Raw genomic sequence first — 21008 nt, 5'->3', positions numbered from 1 at the left:
AAAACGGCCTGCTAAAAAAGATGATCCCAAGGCCAACTGCAAGTCGTTCAGTTTTTTACGGAACGACACGTCACCTCGACGTTTTAAGGTGTGTCTTCTGGATAAATTCAACAACTAGTGAAAGACAGTTCTTTACAAGGAGGAAAGGATTGAAAGCGAAGTGTGTGTGGAAGGGAAGGAATCAAGGGTAAAACCACCTACAACTCTGCATCCAATTCTAGCTGGGGTTGTGTATGTTTTATTTTGTTTCTCCTTTTTCGTTTTTGGTTTTCCTCTGAACTCGTTAATCTCCATAGTAAATGCTTGTTGGTTTGTAGGATGCCGCGGATTTAGCTTGGTTGAGTTACCGGAACAAGAATGGCTGTGGTTCTTGGAGCTAAAATATGCTCATTTGTCACTTTCAAGACAATGAACAGAACCTCTAAACCTGATATTGACTGTAAGCAACAACTTTAATTCCCTCCCTCTATTCTTTCTTTCGTAAATCAGTATTGACAACGGCGTACCATTCACCAACCTTGTTTGTTGATGGTTTCAAGGCAACATTACAGACAAACTGAATTCTAGGTGTAATGCTGTTCAATCATCTCAAGCTGCTCTGCCAAGTCGTCGACATGTCTTGGTCTTTAGCGCTTCATTCGTTACAGTTCTGATCTTAAATTGCTTTCCTCCACCATTGCAAGCACGGGCCAAAGAGGAAGAAAAGGACGACGGAGTCGCTGGGGCCATAAAATCATTGTTTGATCCTAATGAGAAAACAAAATCTGGGAAATTGTTGCCAAAGGCATACTTGAAGGCAGCAAGAGAAGTTGTGAAGAACCTCCGCGAGTCACTCAAGGAAGATACCAAGGATATTGCCAAGTTTAGACGGACTGCAGATGCAGCGAAGGAGTCCATCCGGGAATACCTGGGCAGTTGGAGGGGACAAGAAAAGGTAGTTCGTGAGGTACGCACCTTCAACTCGTTACCACCGTTTGAAGAGTTGTTTCGATCTGCCATTTTTTACTTTCTTGTTGCAGGAATCATATGTAGAATTAGAGAAGGCAATTAGGTCTTTGGCCAGTTTCTATTCGAGGGCTGGTCCATCTGCACAACTCCCGGAAGAGGTTAGGTCTGAGATATTGAATGATTTGAATACCGCTGAAGAATTTTTGTAGAGTGATCAGATGCACATCAGCTAAACGGCCTCGAATCCAACTGGTTTCTGGATGGGAAATTCAGGCTGTGCTCTCTATTTGCAATCACGTCTATTTCCTTTGAAATATGAACAGAAAAACTACTGTTACATGCTGTGAAATTCTTGGCTATCATTCTTGAGTTCATGCAATCAGGATAATTACAAGGTTGGTTGGTTTGTTTGTTTTTCATTTTAGCATCCATCCAAGAAAGCAAAGATGGTTTAAGCAAATTCCGCAACTGCTTTCCCTGTCTTCTATGAATCACATCTCTGGCATTACATATCCAATACAATATTCGTTGGCTGTGAAAATTTCACTCCACCAGAAAATGAAAGGTTGGGCAGCATTCAACGCGTATGCATTGAGCAAATTCGGGGGAACCAAAATCTCACACCATGGACAAATGCATATTGATTTTCTTTCCAAATTGAATGAGAATGACATGATTTAGGCATATGAATCCCAAAACAAAAGCACTGTAAATTATAAATATGAGAAGTAATAAAAAGGAGGGGTTAGCATTTGCCAATTCATTCTCCTATAAATCACAAAACCATTAGAATCTGAACTTGGAAAGCAACACATTCCATTCCGCTTGAAAAGATTATAGTAAAGAAGTGTAAGGGAATTTCATACGACTAGAGAAAGGTACTGAATCCGACAAACAGAAAAATTCACTCAAGTGCCTAGTCTAAACCACAGTGGAACAACTTAGCAATCTCTAGAAATCAAGTCACCAAAGGCCACGGTTCAAGAGCTCTCGGTGTACACATCCCAGAGGCCACCACCAAGAAGCTTCAATAAAGTGACTGGTGAGAACGGGTAAATAACAACTACGAGCTCAAAAGTTTATTCTTGACAAATACACATCTTCCCTGCTGCTCCCTCCTTTTCCCTACGCCACGAGTAAAACAACGTTTGGAATACAAAAACATCAATTCATTACGAGTTCATAATACAACTAACCATATGGGCAGTAGCCTATCCTTCACAACATCCATGTCCCCGTATTGGACTTCATCAGCAAGAACAGTAACTTGATCACTTTCGGTTTATCATATAAATAAATGGCACTCAACTGATTATCATAACCACAAACTAGTAGAGATCACCAACATGGATCTCATGGAGGATGCATCCAAAGTCACATCACCTTCGAATTTAAACCATCATTCTTAAAGTAATAATGAATCATCACGTTCTCGATAGAACCCCCTTTGAGCTGCACATAACACATCAGACATGCTTTAGCGTTCTCGTTACAAGATGTATTATGTGGAATGAGCAAGAAAACCTTCTAATGTTAAATAACTCTACAATATGCCATGAAAATTGGCTTCCTAATGGATAGTGAACCCCCCCTTTGAGCTACACATAACAAATCAGACATGCTTTAGAGTTTTCGTTACAATAAGTATTATGTGGAATGAGCAAGAAAACCTTGTAATGCTGAATAACTCTAAAATATGCCATGAAAATTGGCTTCCTAATGGATAGTGAACGTGCTAAAAAGGTAAGAAAAAGAAAATGCAAACAAGTGATAGGAAATGACTTGCAAGGTGCAATCAGCCAATCTAAGAAATCTTGCTGAAGTAAATTAACAAAAAATTATGGTTTCTTAGCTGCAAAAACTTTGATGCAATGATTTGCTCATGAGAACTGAAGAAGAATCTTATACTAAGGGGACAAATCACAAAGTCACATATCAAGTTGAAAAAGGAGAAATGATGTCAAAGCAGGAACTTTTTGAGATCCACAAAGGAGAAGCATACCAACTCTTTTGTTAATGTAGCCGCAAAATGAAAGGAAAAAAAACAGAATAGAAACTCGTGCAGTGCATTGCACTTATAAGACTATTTCTCATCTTTAAATCGACTTCAAATTTTAGAGTATGTTTACACGGGGAGATGCTTTCAATGCCAGTGTAGTCACAGCGGAAGAGGAGAAATCAAACCTTGGCACAGTCCCGAGGCGACGTGGGTCATATTCTGTTGCTTGTCGAAGAGCCCTGGCAAAAGCTTTGAAGGTTGCCTCAATAATATGATGAGAATTTCTTCCAGCAAGCTGTGGTCCACATTGGAACATTCTTTTATAAATATAAATTTGACAGCAAACAAGATTAGAAAAGCTTGCTAGCTAATCATTACAAGGAAAAATGCAAATTATAAAATTAAAGAGGAAAAATTGTAACAAAAAATAACAAGGAAGCCAACTTCTAAAAGATTGAAGATTGCAACAAAGTTCATGGAAATCCTCCAGTACTACCATTGTACCATCAACTTGGTACATCTCTACACTAGATTGTGATGTGTGTTCAATTTGCATGTCATATAAGTAACGCAACCATAAAACCAACACATAATGTTTCAATCACATGAGTAAATGTTAGGACCAATATCTGCCACTCTTTCTACATTTTATGCTTTAATGGACCCAAATTAAACTTGAGGAAAACCTAGGTCTAATTCTAATGCAGCCCTTCCACCAAAAGGAGATTTACTCCTATCACATCTTTACCCCTTGCTAATTCTTCACAGGATTCTGATCAGCTTTGTTACATATCTTGGGTTCTCTACAATGAATCGAAGCCATTCTTGTCCATAAACTGTACTCTGAACTACTTCTGAGTTTGTCTGTTGACTCTAGCGATTGATCTCAACATGTTCTTTTGATGCTTAATGGGTAAAAACAGGCCATAATTAAAACCTAAATGGATGGGTTTGAAGAGAGGAGTGAAAAAATCATTTTATTTTTATAAAATCTAGAAAAGATGAGAAACAAAATATATTAGAGAGAGCACAAGTGAAGTATCAAAAGACTCATATCATGCGAATGTTAAACTTACATCAAATTAGTTGAAAATTATGGAGAAGTGACAGGGTTTAGGGTGGAGGTGTACCAAGTTAACAGTGCAACAGGAGCGCTGGAGTTTTTTTTTTTCCCCCAAAGGCTATAATGAGAGAATATTAATAATCTATTTACAAAGATAGTGAAGACTGTTTGCATGGACAATCAATAGTGCTGGAATGCTTCAGGCTAAATTGAAAATTTTAAGCATTACAATATAGTGTTACCTGCCGAATGTGTAGTGTCATACCAGAAGTATTCACCAATGACTGGAAAAAGTGTTCCGCCAGCTAAAAACAGACATTTAAAATTAATCATGAATATCATTAACCAGTTAATCTTAGAAAATGGAAAATTTTGACAGAAGAAAACAAGGAGAAAGGTGTTCAACAATCAAAATAATAGACCAGGTTAGAAATTCCGAGGTGTGAACTTTATCCGCATCAAATTGTCTTCTTGATGCTTTGACTAAGATCCAAGAGTTGGCAACAGGCAAAAGAACAAGAAATCATTGTTGCAGGTGAAGAAAGTAAAGTGGAGCACCTGAGTATCATATGTTCCAACTCTCTGAGTAGGAATTTGCAAATCATAACCCAAATATGGCCGCCAGACAAATCCTGAAAGGAAATAAAACTCAATTCAATACAAATATGCGTAACTTTAAAAAAAAAAAAAAAAAAAGCATAATATGATGGGAAGCTAATCCTTCTTCTTAAGTAAATACAGCTAATGATTTACACGCACTATGATTTTAGTCTCGACTTCCATGATACTCTGCAACCTCTAAGTCCATTTCATAAATAAAAAAGCATTATGATCATGGAACTGAATCTCTGATATTGCTCTTCTCCAACTTCAAATGAGCAATGCCAAGCAAAGTGGCAGGTGATGCAACTGTACAATTTGTATTGAGCAAGTTGCACACACAAATCAAGACCACTTAACCACAAGCATGGGTGTTCAGCGTGCACAATGACAATCACAATGTCACATCACCCACACTTGTGATGGCTATTTCACTCCCAACCCTGCAACCCCATATCACATGCATACAGAAAAATTTCATCATACAACTAAATCAGTGGTGGCATCTAGCAATACCCATGCATTTTGCACATAAGTATATGAGTCTACATGGTCATGCTCTAAGGCACTCAACAAGCATGGTGACACAAATTATGTTTAGCATCTCTCTTCCAAACTTCCACCCAACCCCACCCTTAGTGACCTCATAACATGCCAGTCCATCTCACACTTAAAGCATCATAACGATGCCATTCTTCTTCATTTTCCAAAACAAGCAATCTTAAACAAAGTCGCAAGGGATTCAAATGTGCAATCTTCATCATGCTTATTGCATATGCATGAACGAAGATCACATGCTCATGGACTAGGTGTTTGTCTGGCTTAGAGGGTAGCGGTACAGGTAGAGGTGTAAGCTTTTTAGAGAGGTGGAAAAGGAGGAGTTTTTTCATTAATAGCTGCATGGAGATATTTATATGATAACTAAGCGCATAACTTACCAAGGAAACATGTATTAATGCCTCATCAAGAGGAGCTGAGAAGTCGCCAAACCGATTAATTCCTTTCCTATCCCCAAGCGGAAAGCCTGCAGAGGCAAATTTTACATATTGCCTCTCATTCATTTCCCAGAAATATAAACTCGCAGATAAAAAAAAAAAAAAAAAAAAAAAAGAGCTGATGATTCATGCTTAATTTTACAATTGTAAGTTTCAAATAAAATAGAAATTAAGTAGGAATAACAAAAATAATCAATATATAACATGCAAAACCGGGGGGGGGGGGGTTAAAAAAAAGAGAAAAGATAATGGATAGTGACATGCAGTTCCAATAGCAAGAGCAACATCTTCGTTAGTGTGATGATCATCAATGTGAATATCGCCAGTTGCCCTCACATGCACATCAAAAAGCCCGTGCGAAGAAAGTTGCTAAGAACACAAACCAGCTAAATAATTATAAGAAAAAAAACTATAAATAGTAAAATCCAAATTTCCAAATGAAAAAAGGCAAAAAAGAAAGATAACTAACATCTAAAATGTGATCAAGAAAGGGAATGCCAGTAGTAGAATCAGCAATTCCAGTCCCATCCAAGTTAAACTTGACTGAAACATTCGTTTCATTAGTGACTCTCTTCACCTCCCCAATCCGAGCACTTGCTGCTGAACACCACCCAAAAAAAAATAAAAAACCAAATTTGGCAAAATATTGTGGAAAGAAACTGATGAAAATAGTGTTAATAATAAAGAGATTTGTACGGGATTCGATTGAAGAAGAGTTGGTAAGAGAGGAACGGTAGGCCTGAAGTGGTTTTGAGGTTGTAGTAGTAGCAGCAGCATGAGAATCCATTAGTAAAGGAGTCGAAGAAAAGGTGTGGGGGCATGGGTAGTGAATGCGCGTGGGAACCACCAGATTTCTTTGAAAGATTATTGTGGATCTTCTTGGTTTTGTTAGTGAAGGAGTAGCGGTGCGGCTTTGGAGATGACGAGGAACCGCCACCACGTCCATTCCACTCGTTTCAAGCCCTTTTCTCAACTTCATTAACGAGTCGCCCACATGAAGGCACCGGAACTTGTAACGGCGTCGTTTTATAACGGCAGCCTTTTTCTCTCTTGCTATTTTTCCTGCTTAAATTGATAGATTATAAATAAAACTAGGGTATTTTTAGACATTTTCCGCCCAAAAATAACCTCACCTGCTCCAGACAGAGCACTACTATCAATCAGAAGGCTGAGTACGAACCTCGGGAGCTTAGTTTCTGTAAAGACCCATCTAATGAGAAGTGAATAATATGATATTTTTCAAACTCAATGGAGACGGGCAACTCGCAAATGACATAAAATTTATGAATCAAGTGCAGGCATCATGGGAAAAGAAGGAATGAGAAGAAAAAAAAAAAGGATAAGTTATAATTACATGGAAAAATAGAGTTCAAAATCTTTCTCCTACCGCTTACGTCATGTGTCAAGATGTTGCCATATGAAAATGAAATAATACAAGACTTCGTAAGAAACTCGCAATTTGGATCTCGGCAGATTCAGATATATGCACACTGCATTGCACGAATACGTTGATCATCAACACTTGAACATCTCCACATATCTGCCACCAGCCTCCACACCATTGCCTGCATTTCACGACAGTAGATTCTCCTCCAGCGTCGAGCAGATATGGCACCTGATAATCCCATCAAGAGATCGAATTGCAACTCTTTGGTATCAAAATTTATCTTGGTGCTTGCCATAGTACAAACTGAATCTTGAAAATCATCCTCAGAAATGGTATCAGCGCTGACTGCATCTCAGACGATTGATGGTTCTTCTTTATGCCAAAACAGTGCAGTAACAATCACGAACCAGTTGGAGCATTCCAAGTTACGCATGAAAGTTGAGCACAGAAACACTGCAGGAATTCTGTGGAAGTGGAAGTGTCAGATAGAGCCAGATTCGATTTTCCCTTCACTTGCATCAATCACAGAACTCTCCTCCGGCACATGCGATGCAGCTCCTCCACAATACATTGCATCAGAAACAGCCTCTGGAACCACGTCTAATTTGATTCCCCTCTCATGGCCAATTTCACTGTTTGGGTTGGACTCGATTTGCATGTTATTTTCCTTGGCACCACTGAATCCAGAAACAGACACACCGGAAATTTCATTAACCTTCTCGACAAAGTTTGCTCCAGTTGTCTTCTCTATGGAAGGGACAGCTTCAAGAGATACCATATCGACACTTCCTGTAGGAATATCACCCAAATCACCATCATTACAAGCCACGTTAATGTTTTCAACAGAGGAATCTGATAGGGGCATAGCTTCCATCTTCAGTGTTATTTCCACAAACTTGTCCTCTGATTGAGAATCAGCGCATCCACTCTCTTCTACTGATTTTGAAACTTTAAGTTCCCCGGACACAGACTCATTCAGATTCAATGAATGAAATAGATTGATTCCATCCACTTTACAAGATTGATCACTGTCTTTGGCAGGAGAAGCCATTTCAGATTTATTTTCCTCTTGACTGTCACCACTCACGTTCAAGTTTGTTATAGAAGCAGACCCCAGTATCTTGCCCTCTGATTCAGAATCAGCAGATGAAGTCCCATCAAAAGGTGCAACATCTTTAAGTTCACAAGAAGCATCTAAAGAACCACTCATCATCGAGGCATCACCTAGGGAAGCACCTGGAAGTTGGGTATCTGTATCCATGGCGGCCACATCTCCCGTGAAACAAGTCAGAGAGGTATCTTCAACAGGAGAATCTGATTTGGATTTAACCATTTCAGGTACATCATGAGTTGTATAGGAGACACATTCACTTTTCTTATCCACAGCAGATTGAACCAACTTGTCCTCTGATTTAGAATTTGTCTGTATGGTTTCCTCCTTGACTGGCACCGCACTTAGAAGTCCACGAGACACATCCAAAGAACTATTCATAGTAGAGACATTGTTCGAGGAAACATCAGGGCATTGAGAATCAGAACTAGCACTAGCCACTTCATTTTTCCCAATCAAACATTCCAAACCACTATCATCACAATCATGAGCATCATGCCCAGCTGGAGAATCTGCATCATATTTATTTACTACAGTTTTAATACATTCACTGTCTTCTTTGAACTCCATCTGGTTTGCACCTGTTGAAAGAAATGTAGATCAATAAAACAGGACATAAATATAATATGAAGTTAAAAAGGGAAAATTGAACAAAGCATCTGACCAAAACCTATGCTGGTACTCCTCTTTCCATCAATATTTTCTTGCCTGAGCTCCTTCTGTAACATATCTATACCAGGGAACACCAACGTATTCATAGACTTCAATTCTTGCTTGAGTAATTCATCAAGAGTAGTGAAACCAAAAACCTCTGTCCATGTATGCATGAGTTCAGAAATTGCAGGGATAATCAGTTTCTCAACCTTCAGAGAGCATAGTGTCTGAGAAGAAAAGATAAAATTAAATGGATTATCAACAGATAGCAGAGAAAAAACAAACTAAAGGCAATACAAATAAGAACTTGTAGTTTCAATAGTTTAAACATGTAAATACTAGCAAAATAGTTCTTATTCCTTACTGATTCAATAGCATAGAAAAGCCGACGGCACATCCCTTGACGCCTGTACATATGGCGAGTTCCAATAAATGGCATTTCTGCCAACCAAGTTCCGTGGAACCTAACCAACCAAGGACGGCGTCATTATCAGAATTCAACTGAAGCAAATCTACACTCAAACACACACACAGCAAAGTTGTGTTCAAACTGAACACGATGTCCTCCATACCAAAACCTAACCTAGTAAAACATACAGGTTTTTGCTACAAAAACCTAACTTAGTAAAACATACAGGTACAATAGACTCGCAGAGTTATCTATAACAAGAAATTAATAAAAGACACTAGTCTTAAGAAGAGACAACAGTCTTAAGAAGAGAATGACTCCTGCATACACGTGATCGTTATTTTCCAAACAAGAAAATCTGATTCCAGGAATTGCAGTCACTCACTTTTTAAAAGAACCTAGAAAACTCCATTCAAAAGTTAGAGATTGCACTAGGAATAGCAAGCAAATGACCATAGATTAGAACCTGATGGATGCAGCAGATATTATTTCATCACCCCTTTCCAGAATAACAGCATAAAAGCCACCAAAATTCAGCCGGTTAAAGTTTGATCTGAAAAAGATAATGACAATTAATGAATGGCAAAAAAATTAAGAATTCGTCATATAACAAAGCCATGCAGCATGCTTACAAAAACGAAAAAATATAGGCACATAAACTTTTATCCAGAAGAAGCGGGGGAGGAGGAGGAGGATGCTTCCAAGTTAACCAAATATGTTTGTTGGACTTTCAACAATTCATACACTCAGGCATATATATTCATAAAGTCGCACAGTCATGATCCTGATGGACAAACAGAAAAAAGAGAAAATATCTCATACAAGTTCTAAGCAATTAAGAACTTGAACAATCAGCAAAGCTTTAGCAACCTCCAGGAAAAAAGAAAGAAAGAAAGAAAAACAGAGGGTCACTGATGCAGTCATACCAATAACAATATGAAGAGACATTGGCACCACAAACTAACTAGAGCTAATGGGTCACACAGAGCAGTCTCAAATCAATGTATTGCTATTAAACCAGAGACACAAAAGCACATATATGTTGGCGCCCAATTGAGAGGATGGTGTGAAGATGGCTAGACCATGCTCAACAATTGAAATAACCTGTGCTTTCTACATGGGCATAAAACATGTGTAGATGATTCATGCACAAGTTGTCTTCCTCATGATTCTCTCGTCAACAAGAGCTGCACAGTGACAGATAGCAAGACAAGGAAGCTTATCCATTCCATTGGTTACTCCCCCATTTCTTGGGCAAATTAAGCAAGGGTACAGCATATCCCTGGCCACTACCAGATAACTCTAGTCTAGCACTGTGATCCTGGACGACTCCACTTTCATTATAGAAGCATTAACCCACCTCTCATAATGTCACTTGATATCACTCAGGCATGTGATCGAGTTGATGCACTGCACCAGCATTAATCCAGTAATGCAAAGGCAGTTTGAGCTGCTAAGAAAGATTTCAAAATCCCAAGCCCCTCCCCCTCCTTTTTTCCTCATTAGCAGCTGTACGTTTTCTTTTTGCCAGCCCCTTGTTACCCTCATGAGAGTCACAGATGCCTAAGAATTTTGTGCTCCCCTATTAATGATCTATTCTTACACGGAGAACTCTTGCACCAGATTTTTAACATAATTCATAATATGAGGTAATTTCTAGCTAGAATGTAATTCCATCTGGTTGACTTAGGTTATAAGGAAATATGAACTGTGTGGCATTATTATAAGACTAGACTGATATTTAGATGCCCTGTGCCTGGTGAGTAAAAAAGAGAGACTACGCTGAAATCCAAGGGACAAAAAGGTGGCTTGGATTAAAGACATAAGACATAACTGGGATTGACATAACTGCCACCAGCTACTGGGATCAGTCTTACAAAGAGCCCCATGGCAAGCCAAGTATAAAGGCTTGAATTATTTTTTCTGTAGAAGTTAAGACTTGGACCAATTCCAATTCTACTAGTGTGTATGCATGCATCTGCCCGAGCAAATCTCAGCTTGCTGCTATTAACAGGACAAGTATACAGGTTCAGTACTTTTCAAGTTCGTTTAGAAGTTGTTTTGCTCCAGGTTGGACTGAGTGAGCTGGGAAACCAAAAAACACCAAGTGATTGAGCAAAAAAAGATCCATAAAAAATCTTCTACATCAGACGTGCAACTTGTAGCATCTGTGCTGTTATGGTCTAAGCTTAGCAAATTACCACCTCGTACAAAGGTGCATCTGATGGTTCATTCCATGCAAAAGTATACACAACTTGAATATGCAAGGAAGTTTAATCTCCTTGTTGACATACACATACTTCTTCCTAACAATTGGCAATGCAAATCACAGTAAAAACTTCATAACATAATATCTAACAGCATAGTGATTCCATTAAAAAATTGCAAGTTATAATACTTAACTAGATACTTTGAAACTGAGCATTCATATCCAAGAAGCTATATATGTTAAATGAAAACACAACTTTAACGCTGTTGATCAACTTCTTCATAAACCAGAAGAGAATTGCAGCAAAATCCAAAACACTGCATTCAACAAAAACTGCCTAAAGACCAAACCAATTGTCAGTAATTATGCACAAACAAGTTTTCTGAGTGTATACTATTTTAACCCATAAATGCCTCATGCATCCATGCTCACAAATGTATGCGATAATATAGCCACAATTTTCAATCGAAGTAGAATGTCTAAAGACGTTCATTCCATGTTATTTGAGAATTGAGAATGCTTACCCACAGTTGTAGAGAACATTCTGAATTAAATTGATCCCACTCCTCCTATCAACAACTGGCAAAAAGCACTCGTCCATGACAGACAAAGAAACAGCCAGCTTCGAATTGCACTCCACCCTTTGTGGAAGTCCTTGGAGAGAGGTATCAGAATCTGCATCTACTCTATGAATTAGAGACCATGAAAACCCAGCATCTAGTTCATGTTTGACCCCAAGATACTTCTGCAAATGTTCAAAGAGCTGTACAAGCAATAAAAGGATTCATCAATATAGTGCATCTTTTGCAAAAATAGATGAAAACAATGTAGCCAAGACCAACCAGCAAGAGAAAAAAAATTGTCACCAACTAACAAATCCAGATGTATTTGATGGATTAAAAACTAATAAAAAGATGTCCCTAGATCTAAGATCTTAAAATGCATAAGCTACAGAAAGATCCAATGAAAGGTTTCTGGTTTTAAAGGAAGAGTAATGCTTCCATAAAACATTTTTAAAGGTTTTACTTGAAATATGAAATTTCTTTTGCAACAGAATCTAATTTCCAAAACAACAAATGCTCTAGACCAAGCTTAGACCTGGAAGGCAGTATGCTACAGGATACTGGATTACCAACACCAAATCCAGCGTGTGATGACACAAAAATCATGCGCTACCCTCTGAAATAGACAAAGCAAAAGGGAAAAGGAATTGGAAAGCTAAGAACTCAATAGCTTCCTGATTTAGCATTGGTATTAACCAATGCCTTGATACAGTTGCTGAAATAGTGAAGCCAAAAATCTTAAGACTCATAAAATTACAAATGTTTCGCAAAGCTAAAAAACCTAATAACCATTACTCTACAAAATAATGAAATTAAAAGGTTTTGCGCAAAATATTACATTATGATCCTCATATAGTCTAAAGTACACAAGTAAGACTAACTCAATCAAAAGCATGAAATTAAAATATTAAAATCATGGAAATTGCTGAAAAATATAACTATAATTCACCAAACCCCTGAAAAATTACCTCTCTGCATTTCTTCTCACAAAACCTAGCGACTGGACTGTTGGTGTCAATGGAAAGAGAATCAAACTCCTGTGTGCATGACCTGTGATCTACAGAGACATGCAAAGTTAATGTCAATGAAAACATAACAATAGTGCGAACGAAGATATGCATAGAAGCAGAAGATTTCAAACAAAAGAAGAAAAGGACAGGTACATTTTTTTACACACAGACTACAGGTGAGAAGCTTGGAGACTGTTGTATCATCTCCCTGGGCATTTTTATCACTCGCTATCCCACAGAATTTGCAAGTACAGTTTGGACAATGCCAATCACCTGGGGGAAGCATCTGCAATGAGAAGACAAATATGACTACTTTGAATGCCAGGGCCAGAACAAATGGAGGAAAGCAAAGCTACTAAGCACAATTATTATTCAAAAATGCTAGCGTAGCCAATAAATTCCTGTGTTATTAGCAAGTGGATTAAACTTGCCCCCTACTTTTAAGGTGCAAGTTGAACCCAACCCCAAAAAAGAAAACCAAATGCTCGATGAGTGTTTTACTCAGAATATCATTTGTAGTGTGTAATAATCAACCTTATCATTCATTATGTGCAAGTATTTTTCCAGTGTCAGCCATCTAGTAAGATGGTTTACCTTTGTTGGGATTGTCCCAAATGAGCAACCAAAATGGTTCATGTGAATTCAACCAAGCTCGCATGCAAGTGGCAGATTTAGGACAGGGTTGTGAGATAACAAATAGGTGGATTTCTTAAATTCCATTATTCCCAAGTGGAGTGATATATTCCATCTATGAAAATGCAAAATCCAAGCATCTGTAAAGTTTCAACCATCAAAAAACACGTGTCGTTATTCTTTCTGTCAACCCAACTATAACCTGTATAATGTGGTGGAGCCAAGGGGACCATTTATAGGGCACAATTACTAAGCATACTTGTGGGTAATTGAACATAAGAGTATGCAAAAGATATAGCCTCAACCACAAATATATACATATGTATAAATATGTATATATTCTGCCAGTATTATTGTATCCAACCCCAGCCATTTACCTTCTCCCATCCTTTTGTTCCCATACCATTTAAAACTGCAGGATGGAAAAAGAGGCCACATGGGAACATCATGGAGAAAACAGGAGACGCCAACATGATCACAAAGTCAAAGTAAAGAACATGCCACTACACATACCTTTATATCTAAGCAGCTCTGATGAAATGTTGATGGACAGCCATCACAACACATCAAATCTCCACCATCTCCACAGAGGCCACATGTATCATCATTTGGATCGTTACCATCAATGTCTACAGCTTGAAAACCAAGGCGTTTAACTGATTCCTGCCTATTCCATGCTTCAATCTGGCAGTCCAAAAGAGAAACACCAGAGTCTAGATATATATTTTGAAATGGCTGGCGCAGTTTGCTCCCTGCATGGATCTCAAACTTCGATACTGTGAGGATTTTGCTGCAGCAACCACAATGAATTCCATCTCTTGTAAGCCACCCTTCCAGCATCACTTTTGTTCGTCGACGATTCATGTAGCACACCTTTTCACTCAACTGCACAGTTCCACAGTCAATCAACCAGGAGAGGAGTGTCCGTTTCCCTGAATATGGAACAAATCCATCACCATCCAGGAATGTGCCCTCATTAGAATTCCGTACCAACAACATACATCTGCCCAGTTTTCTACTTCTACTTCCCAGAAGAGAATTGGACCCGGATGACCGTTTCTCAGTGCCGTCGTGTAAATGATGCGGGGAACTCTCACTTATTGAGTTTATACTGACAGAACCATCACCACTAGTTCTACTCTTCAATGACTTTCCAGCCTGCTTTACAAAGGAGCTTAGTTTCTCTTCACGACTACCACTGTCCAGGCTCTCCTCATCATACCTGGTACTTGACTTTCTTACAGTAGTTTCTCTTGCATCCTCACTGTCGCTGACATCTCTTTTCTTCCTTTTCAATTCTTTCTCAATCTTCTTTTTTGTCTTCCTTGTTAGTTGGCTGAGCACGTCATTTGATAAAGGCGTAAAAGGAGAACCATCACCTCTGGATCTTGCCTCAACCTCATCTAATTGCTTTAGAAGGGCATCATATGCCTTGATTATGGACCAGTAAGCTGTTCCAGTAGGATTTATATAAACTGCATCGAGGTAGTCTCTGTTCCTTCTAGGCCTGTAGTCTATTGTCCAGCCTGAATTCAGAAGCATCTCCCTTATCCGTTCTCGCAACTTCTGTTTTTCCGTGCCACTACCTCGCTTAACTTTTACTTCTTTGATTCTAGTTTCTGGGTGCTGGTTGCAAGGGGTTTTTTCACCTTCGCTGCTTGTCCCCTGCTTGTCCCAAGCTTTTTTGTCTTCTTGCTTTGGTCCCAGCTTTAAAGATGCGTCACTGTCATCAGAATCCATGTCAAGGTCCTTGCTTTTCTTTGTTGCCGATGGAGTCGTCATAGGAGTGTGAGCTTCAACTTTCTTTGGTCCCAACTTCAACAATGTCTCACTGTCTTCTGAATTCCTATCACTGACTATACCATTCTTAGTTGACACCGATTTCTTAATATTCATTGTATTCTTCTCTGTCCTAGAAACTGAACCAGCTTTATCAAGGCTTTTAGGATCAGAGTAGACAGGAGGACGAATTACAACATTCTTCTTCACAGATTCCTCTGTTCTCAAAACCTTTCTATTTCCCTCAGCTTCCAAAAGATCATAACTTTTCAAATACCCACCAACCTTCTTTTTCTTGTTGACCATCACCTTTAAAACACCATTTTTCCCCTGAACCCGAATGGGTTCATCAGAATCATAACTATCCCTAAAAAACGACAAAGACGACCGAGCTCCAACCCTATCACCTCCCTGACTTGGCCCACTTGACCTCTCAAAATATGAACTCTTTCTTCTATCAATAACAGCATGCCTATTGGAGCCTGGCTCATATTCCCTTGCAATGCCACTTCTCCCTGGCATCATCGGCCTGAAATACGCCCTCCCTTCAACTCCACCATCGTCAAACTGCTGCCTCCTCGACATTTCCAAGCCATTCCCATCATACTCATCAAACCCAAACATATCCAACTTATTCCTCTTCATTTCACTCAAATCCCCCCCATTCCTACCAGTCAAACCAACCTCGTTATGCCTAATATCCTCCCCTCTGCTTCTCTTCCTGCCAATATAACTCTCTTCATAACCACTCAAACCATTACATGCCCTCGATGTTTCAGGACCTACCCTTCTACGCGGCGGAATTAACAACTCGTCACTAGACCCTGAATCACTGTATTCCACCCTAAGCCTCCTTCTCTCTTTCTTTGACTCAAAAACCTTAAGTGAACCAGAAGACCCCGCACCTCCCACACCATCATTACCTTTTTTTCTCACAATCAAACAGCCTGAAGAGCTCCTATTCTTCACTACATACCCAGATGGGTCACCAGATCTCCTTCCCTCTTCCATAAAGACCAAAAAAAAAACACCCAAAAACCCTAACTTTCCAAAATTCCCTTCAAAATCATCTCAAAATATAAAATATTTCCAATAGGAACAGATTTTATAGTCTAAATCTATCTCAAATCACAGTATCAAAGTAAACGCCACCAGATCTGATGCCACTAACTATAGAAAGAAGTCGAGGATTTGGGTTTTCAGCGTTATTATCAAGAAAAAGAATAGTAGTACCTTGCCGGATTCTGTAAACGGGAATCTAAAAGCGGTGCATCACCGTTGCTGACGTAACTTTCCGATGAAGAAAGCAATGGAGAGTGGGGTATTTTTATTTTTTATTTTTTTAAGGAAGTAGGAATAGCCTGTCTAAAATTATAAGCAAAGAAGCCAGTAAGCCATTAGCTTCCCTGTTACGGTTATGTTATTTCTTTTTCTTTCTGTTTCTATTTCCTTTTTTCTTTTTTCTCCTTTGGTCTATTTTTCTCTTTATTGCATGCATGTATGACTATTTTCCAGTTTTCCCTCCAATTCTCGCTGTGGCGTCGCCAGTCTTATTTTGGCAGGTGGAATGGTGCCCGGGCTTCTTATGACGTGGCAAGATCAGAGCGGGATGACTCAGATGGTGATCCTCTTGTTAGATAGGTGACGTAGAATTGCGAGGTGGAGCGCGTGGGGAGCAGGAAGCATGACAGTAGATTGGGTGGATTATAGGTGGAGAACTGGATTTTGGTTCCCTTTGATGAGATCAGGTTGTTCCTGTTTTAATTTTTATAGTAATACCTAACAACCACAACAACGTTGTTAAGAATATATTTTCTTACACTATATGAAAAATATAATATAACTTGAATTGTTAAAATAAATTATAAAATCATAGGAAAATTTTTTCCATGCATGATTTATACACACAGTAAACAATTTCTCCAATAAAGATCATTTGGGATTAGAGCGTCGTGTTTTCAAAATAACACATGCTTGAAATGGTAAAGACACGGATGGCTCATGATTACTTTTAAGAGACTCCAAGTGGAGATATAGAAAGTGTTTAGAAATGCCGTAGTGTTCCCACAAAATATTTTTTTTTGTTAAAATTTAATATAATTTATATATTTTAAATTGTTTTGATGTATCAATATCAAATATAATTTTTAAAAAAATAAAAAAATATCATTGACATGCATTTTAACACAAAATTATTTAAAAATGAACCACTATCACACTGTCAAACATACTCATATAGATTATTGGAGAGGAGTACTTTGAAGTTCTGTCAAAACTTTCATTATTTTTTTATTCTTAGTATTTATTTGAGAGAATACTATGCATATTATTTTTAATTTTTTTATTTTAAAATATATTAAAATAATATATTTTTTATTTTTTTAAATTTATTTTTAATACAATTAAAATGATAAAAAAACACAATTTTTTTTAAACTTGAAGCTAAAACATTAAAAAAAAAAAACATAACTTAACTGGAATGTCAAACTGCTTAGGTAGTTTTATGGTTGTGGTTTGAAAAAAAATTATTTTATAAAAAATACTTTTAGTTGAAGTTGGTTTAGTATTTCTATATGTTTAATTAAAACTGTGGTTGAGTTTGAGGTTGAACAAAAAGTAGTTTAATGTGTTTTGTTAGAAAATTGCTTTTCAAATTGAGGTTATAAAATAATATATATATATATACATATATATATTGATAGTTTTGAATTTAAATATTATAAATTTAACTATTACTATTACATCATGAAATAAATAGTATTTTATATAAAAATATTTTTTATTGTTCAATTAAACTATCTACAATTCCATCACATATGAAATACATCCTACAAATACTATAGTTTTATTGGTTTCTTAAGCACGCAACAACATCAGGTAAAATATAATCAGGAACAAAATTGGGGTCACGACAAAAATTTGCAAATGTAATGTCATCGATAAAACACAATTAAAAATAAAAAATAAAATTTAAATTTTTTTATTGAGTCAAACTCGGTTCAATGCATTTAGCTTTAGACCGGATCAGGTTCGACTAGAATCATGCACCACTATTCACGTGAACAGTAGAGTTGAATTTCACTGTAGACACCATGCAGTGGATAGTGAAACTCTCCAATGCATGGCATCCACAAGTTTGCGGAAAGTAGCCGAGAGCTACTTTCCACAAACAGGTGTTTTGTGTTAAATATAAGTGGATCCCTCATACACAGTAAATTGTGTCTTGGGGGAACCAGACAGGTTGTGTTTGTGTCACAAATACAACCTCTTAAACAAACGGTCAGTTAAACCAAGGACTTGTTTGAAAATTGTGGCAATGATGATGATTCAAAATATTTTTTATTTATAAAATATATCAAAATAATTTTTTTAAAAAAATATTTTTGACATCAGTACATCAAAATAATATGAAAATATATATAAAAATTATTTAAAATAAATTTTTTTTTTTTAAAAAAAAAAGCGGTGCAAAACATGCTCTAATTTGACATCTCTACTTTTATTTCCGTTAATACCCACTCTTTCCTTTGAAAATCATCTTTATTTTATTTTAATTTTGTTGTAAAGTTTGGTTTTTTTAAAGCCATTAGGTCACGTTCTGTCATGTTATAACACATGTCCAAGCACATTATAATTTGATTTTTCCTTTTCCTTTATTTTTTATTTTTTATCTTTTTTTTTTTTACATGCCACCAATCTGTTGGCTTGGAACACACTACAATAGTATTTGTTTATAAAATATACCACGGAATATACCTTAAAAAAAAACATGTAATATTTGTTTTTTAATTGAATACATGGTGCGGTATATTTCTTAAACAAGCATAGCCCGTTTGTCTCTACAGATGCATTTATGTCTCTACTAAATGCACTGTATTAGTCATTGGTAATTGATAAATTATAATTTACTGTTGATGAGACCCATAAGAAATTGCGTTTAAAACACAGTGTCGCTGAAAGCAGTTCCCGTGTGCTTCTTCTTTCTCTATTGTTCCAGTTAGACCGAATTCGGTCCAAAGCTAAATACATTTAATCAGGTTTGATTTAGTTAAAAAAAATATTGAATTTTTATTTTTATTTTTAATTGTGTTTTATTTAAAAAATTAGTGTTTAATATTATTTAATGACACTATATAAAACTAGAAAGAGATTTCTTGATGATGTAATATTTGCAAAATTTGATTGCAATCCCAATTTTGTTTATGATGATATTTTACTTGATGTTGTTGCGCATTTAAAAAATTAAAGAAACTGTAGTCCTTATCGGATGGATTTCGTACGTGATGAAATTATAGATAGTTTAATGGAACAATAAAAAATATTTTATATAAGTATTATTTATTTCATGATGTAATAATAATAATTAAATTTACAATATTTAAATTAAAAATCATCAATATTAATATATATCTTTTTTAATTATTTTATAACCTTAATTTGAAAAGCATTCTTAACCAAACACATTAAATTATTTTTTATTCAACCTCAATTTCAACTACAGTTTTAACCAAACATATATAAAAACCAAACCAATATCAACTAAAAATATTTTTTATAAAATATTTTTTTTAAAATACAGCTACAAAAATTACTAGAATACCAAACAAATTCATTTTCTAGCCGATGAACTCAACCTTGTTTTGTGTAAAAATTAATGATATTTTACATGGAAAAATCCCTCAATATGAAAGGGGAAAATCATAGAATCAAAATCCACTAGAAAAAACTTTTATTGTTAGAACAACGGGATCTCAAAATTATCTCATCAGTAGAACGCTGAAAATTAACCAACTAATTTTTTTTTCTCAGTCAGGCTCCTTAAATAATTTCAACAAGTTGAACACGTGCTTACGCTCAAAACTCTCTTGGACTCCCTTGTCCTTTGCTCTCGCTTTTTTGTCCTTTATATCGCACTTTCTGCAATATAAAAACTCACGAAGCATTTACTGCCATAAACATGCAAGATTTTCGATTTCTTTATAATAAAAGTTGCACCAACGCACGTCCAATTTTATGCGTGTGCTGGATAGCGTCGGTTGTAATTATTTTTAAAAATATTTTTTATTTTAAAATATATTATTTTTTATATTATTATATTAAAATATCTTCAAAAACTAAATATTATTAATTTAAAAAAATAAAAAAAAATTAATTCTTTTTAAAAACATTTAGTTATTTTTAACTTGTATATATGCGCTGAGCTTTCATTTTCAAGCAATCACACATACCAGTCAAAGATTTCGATCCTTGCCTGCAAAAGGAATAGTCTACTCTTCATTTTGGAAGAATGAGGTGGAGCCTATGTCTCGTCATTTTTTTTGTTTTCCATGGGCGTCACCTGACAAGAACGAATACTATGAAGAGTTATTACGAGTAATATATATTATGTTCAATAATCTTGTGCCTTGCTATAACTCTTGTGTTATCTGTAATTTATGATGGTGAAGTTGACAGTTTACAAGAGTAATCTGATGCTGGCGCGGGCCCCTGCCCCGCCAGCACACCCGTGCGCGTCTTATTTATATGGTTGCATATTATTTTTGTCTTTGAAAAATATTTTTAAAAATTTTAAATTAATAAATTTTTAATATTTTTAAATTATTTTGATGTATTAGTATTAAAAATAATTTTTTAAAAAATAAAAAAAA

The 21008-nt window shown here is 36.5% G+C and overlaps 3 protein-coding genes across 11 annotated transcripts; 1 reads left to right on the top strand and 2 right to left on the bottom strand.

Annotated features, from left to right (window-relative positions):
* Window positions 1-12: 12 nt before the first annotated feature.
* Window positions 13-1367, top strand: LOC118056043 (photosystem II D1 precursor processing protein PSB27-H2, chloroplastic). 4 transcript variants are annotated; one of them, XM_035068140.2, is made up of 4 exons: window positions 13-187; window positions 318-439; window positions 540-946; window positions 1020-1367. In XM_035068140.2, exons 2-4 carry the CDS (start codon window positions 358-360, stop codon window positions 1155-1157), a joined length of 627 nt encoding a protein of 208 aa, XP_034924031.1. In that variant the 5' UTR covers window positions 13-187; window positions 318-357; the 3' UTR covers window positions 1158-1367. The 4 variants fall into 4 exon arrangements, with proteins under 4 accessions (XP_034924031.1, XP_034924049.1, XP_034924039.1 ...); XM_035068158.2 differs by having other exon boundaries at window positions 38-187; window positions 552-946; XM_035068148.2 differs by having other exon boundaries at window positions 94-231.
* A 310-nt stretch (window positions 1368-1677) lies between these two features.
* LOC118056015 (uncharacterized) lies at window positions 1678-6815 on the bottom strand. 5 transcript variants are annotated; one of them, XR_012170644.1, is made up of 8 exons: window positions 6302-6795; window positions 6075-6205; window positions 5895-5974; window positions 5549-5636; window positions 4569-4642; window positions 3133-3242; window positions 2258-2400; window positions 1678-2073 (listed from the first exon to the last, which is right to left on the bottom strand). XR_012170644.1 is itself a non-coding variant. In XM_073411200.1 (8 exons), exons 2-8 carry the CDS (start codon window positions 6582-6584, stop codon window positions 2482-2484), a joined length of 831 nt encoding a protein of 276 aa, XP_073267301.1. In that variant the 5' UTR covers window positions 6585-6667; window positions 6739-6815; the 3' UTR covers window positions 2410-2481. The 5 variants fall into 5 exon arrangements, 3 of the variants coding, with proteins under 3 accessions (XP_073267302.1, XP_073267301.1, XP_073267304.1); XM_073411200.1 differs by lacking the exons at window positions 1678-2073; window positions 2258-2400 and adding an exon at window positions 2410-2546 and having other exon boundaries at window positions 6302-6667; window positions 6739-6815; XR_012170645.1 differs by lacking the exons at window positions 1678-2073; window positions 2258-2400 and adding exons at window positions 2519-2546; window positions 4253-4315 and having other exon boundaries at window positions 6302-6727.
* Window positions 6816-6930: 115 nt separating this feature from the next.
* Window positions 6931-16885, bottom strand: LOC118055976 (uncharacterized). Of its 2 annotated transcripts, none has more exons than XM_035068038.2 (8): window positions 14095-16885; window positions 13102-13234; window positions 12907-12995; window positions 11900-12138; window positions 9633-9719; window positions 9122-9221; window positions 8774-8984; window positions 6931-8684 (listed from the first exon to the last, which is right to left on the bottom strand). In XM_035068038.2, the coding sequence occupies exons 1-8, from the start codon at window positions 16369-16371 to the stop codon at window positions 7474-7476; spliced, it is 4347 nt and encodes a 1448-aa protein (XP_034923929.1). In that variant the 5' UTR covers window positions 16372-16885; the 3' UTR covers window positions 6931-7473. The 2 variants fall into 2 exon arrangements, with proteins under 2 accessions (XP_034923929.1, XP_034923925.1); XM_035068034.2 differs by having other exon boundaries at window positions 8768-8984; window positions 14095-16884.
* Window positions 16886-21008: the final 4123 nt, after the last annotated feature.

This window comes from Populus alba, chromosome 8, assembly GCF_005239225.2.
Source record: "Populus alba chromosome 8, ASM523922v2, whole genome shotgun sequence".
NCBI classification, from domain to species: domain Eukaryota; kingdom Viridiplantae; phylum Streptophyta; class Magnoliopsida; order Malpighiales; family Salicaceae; genus Populus; species Populus alba.
Note: the sequence above shows the minus strand (reverse complement) of the source record. Positions and strands in the feature narration are given on the sequence as shown.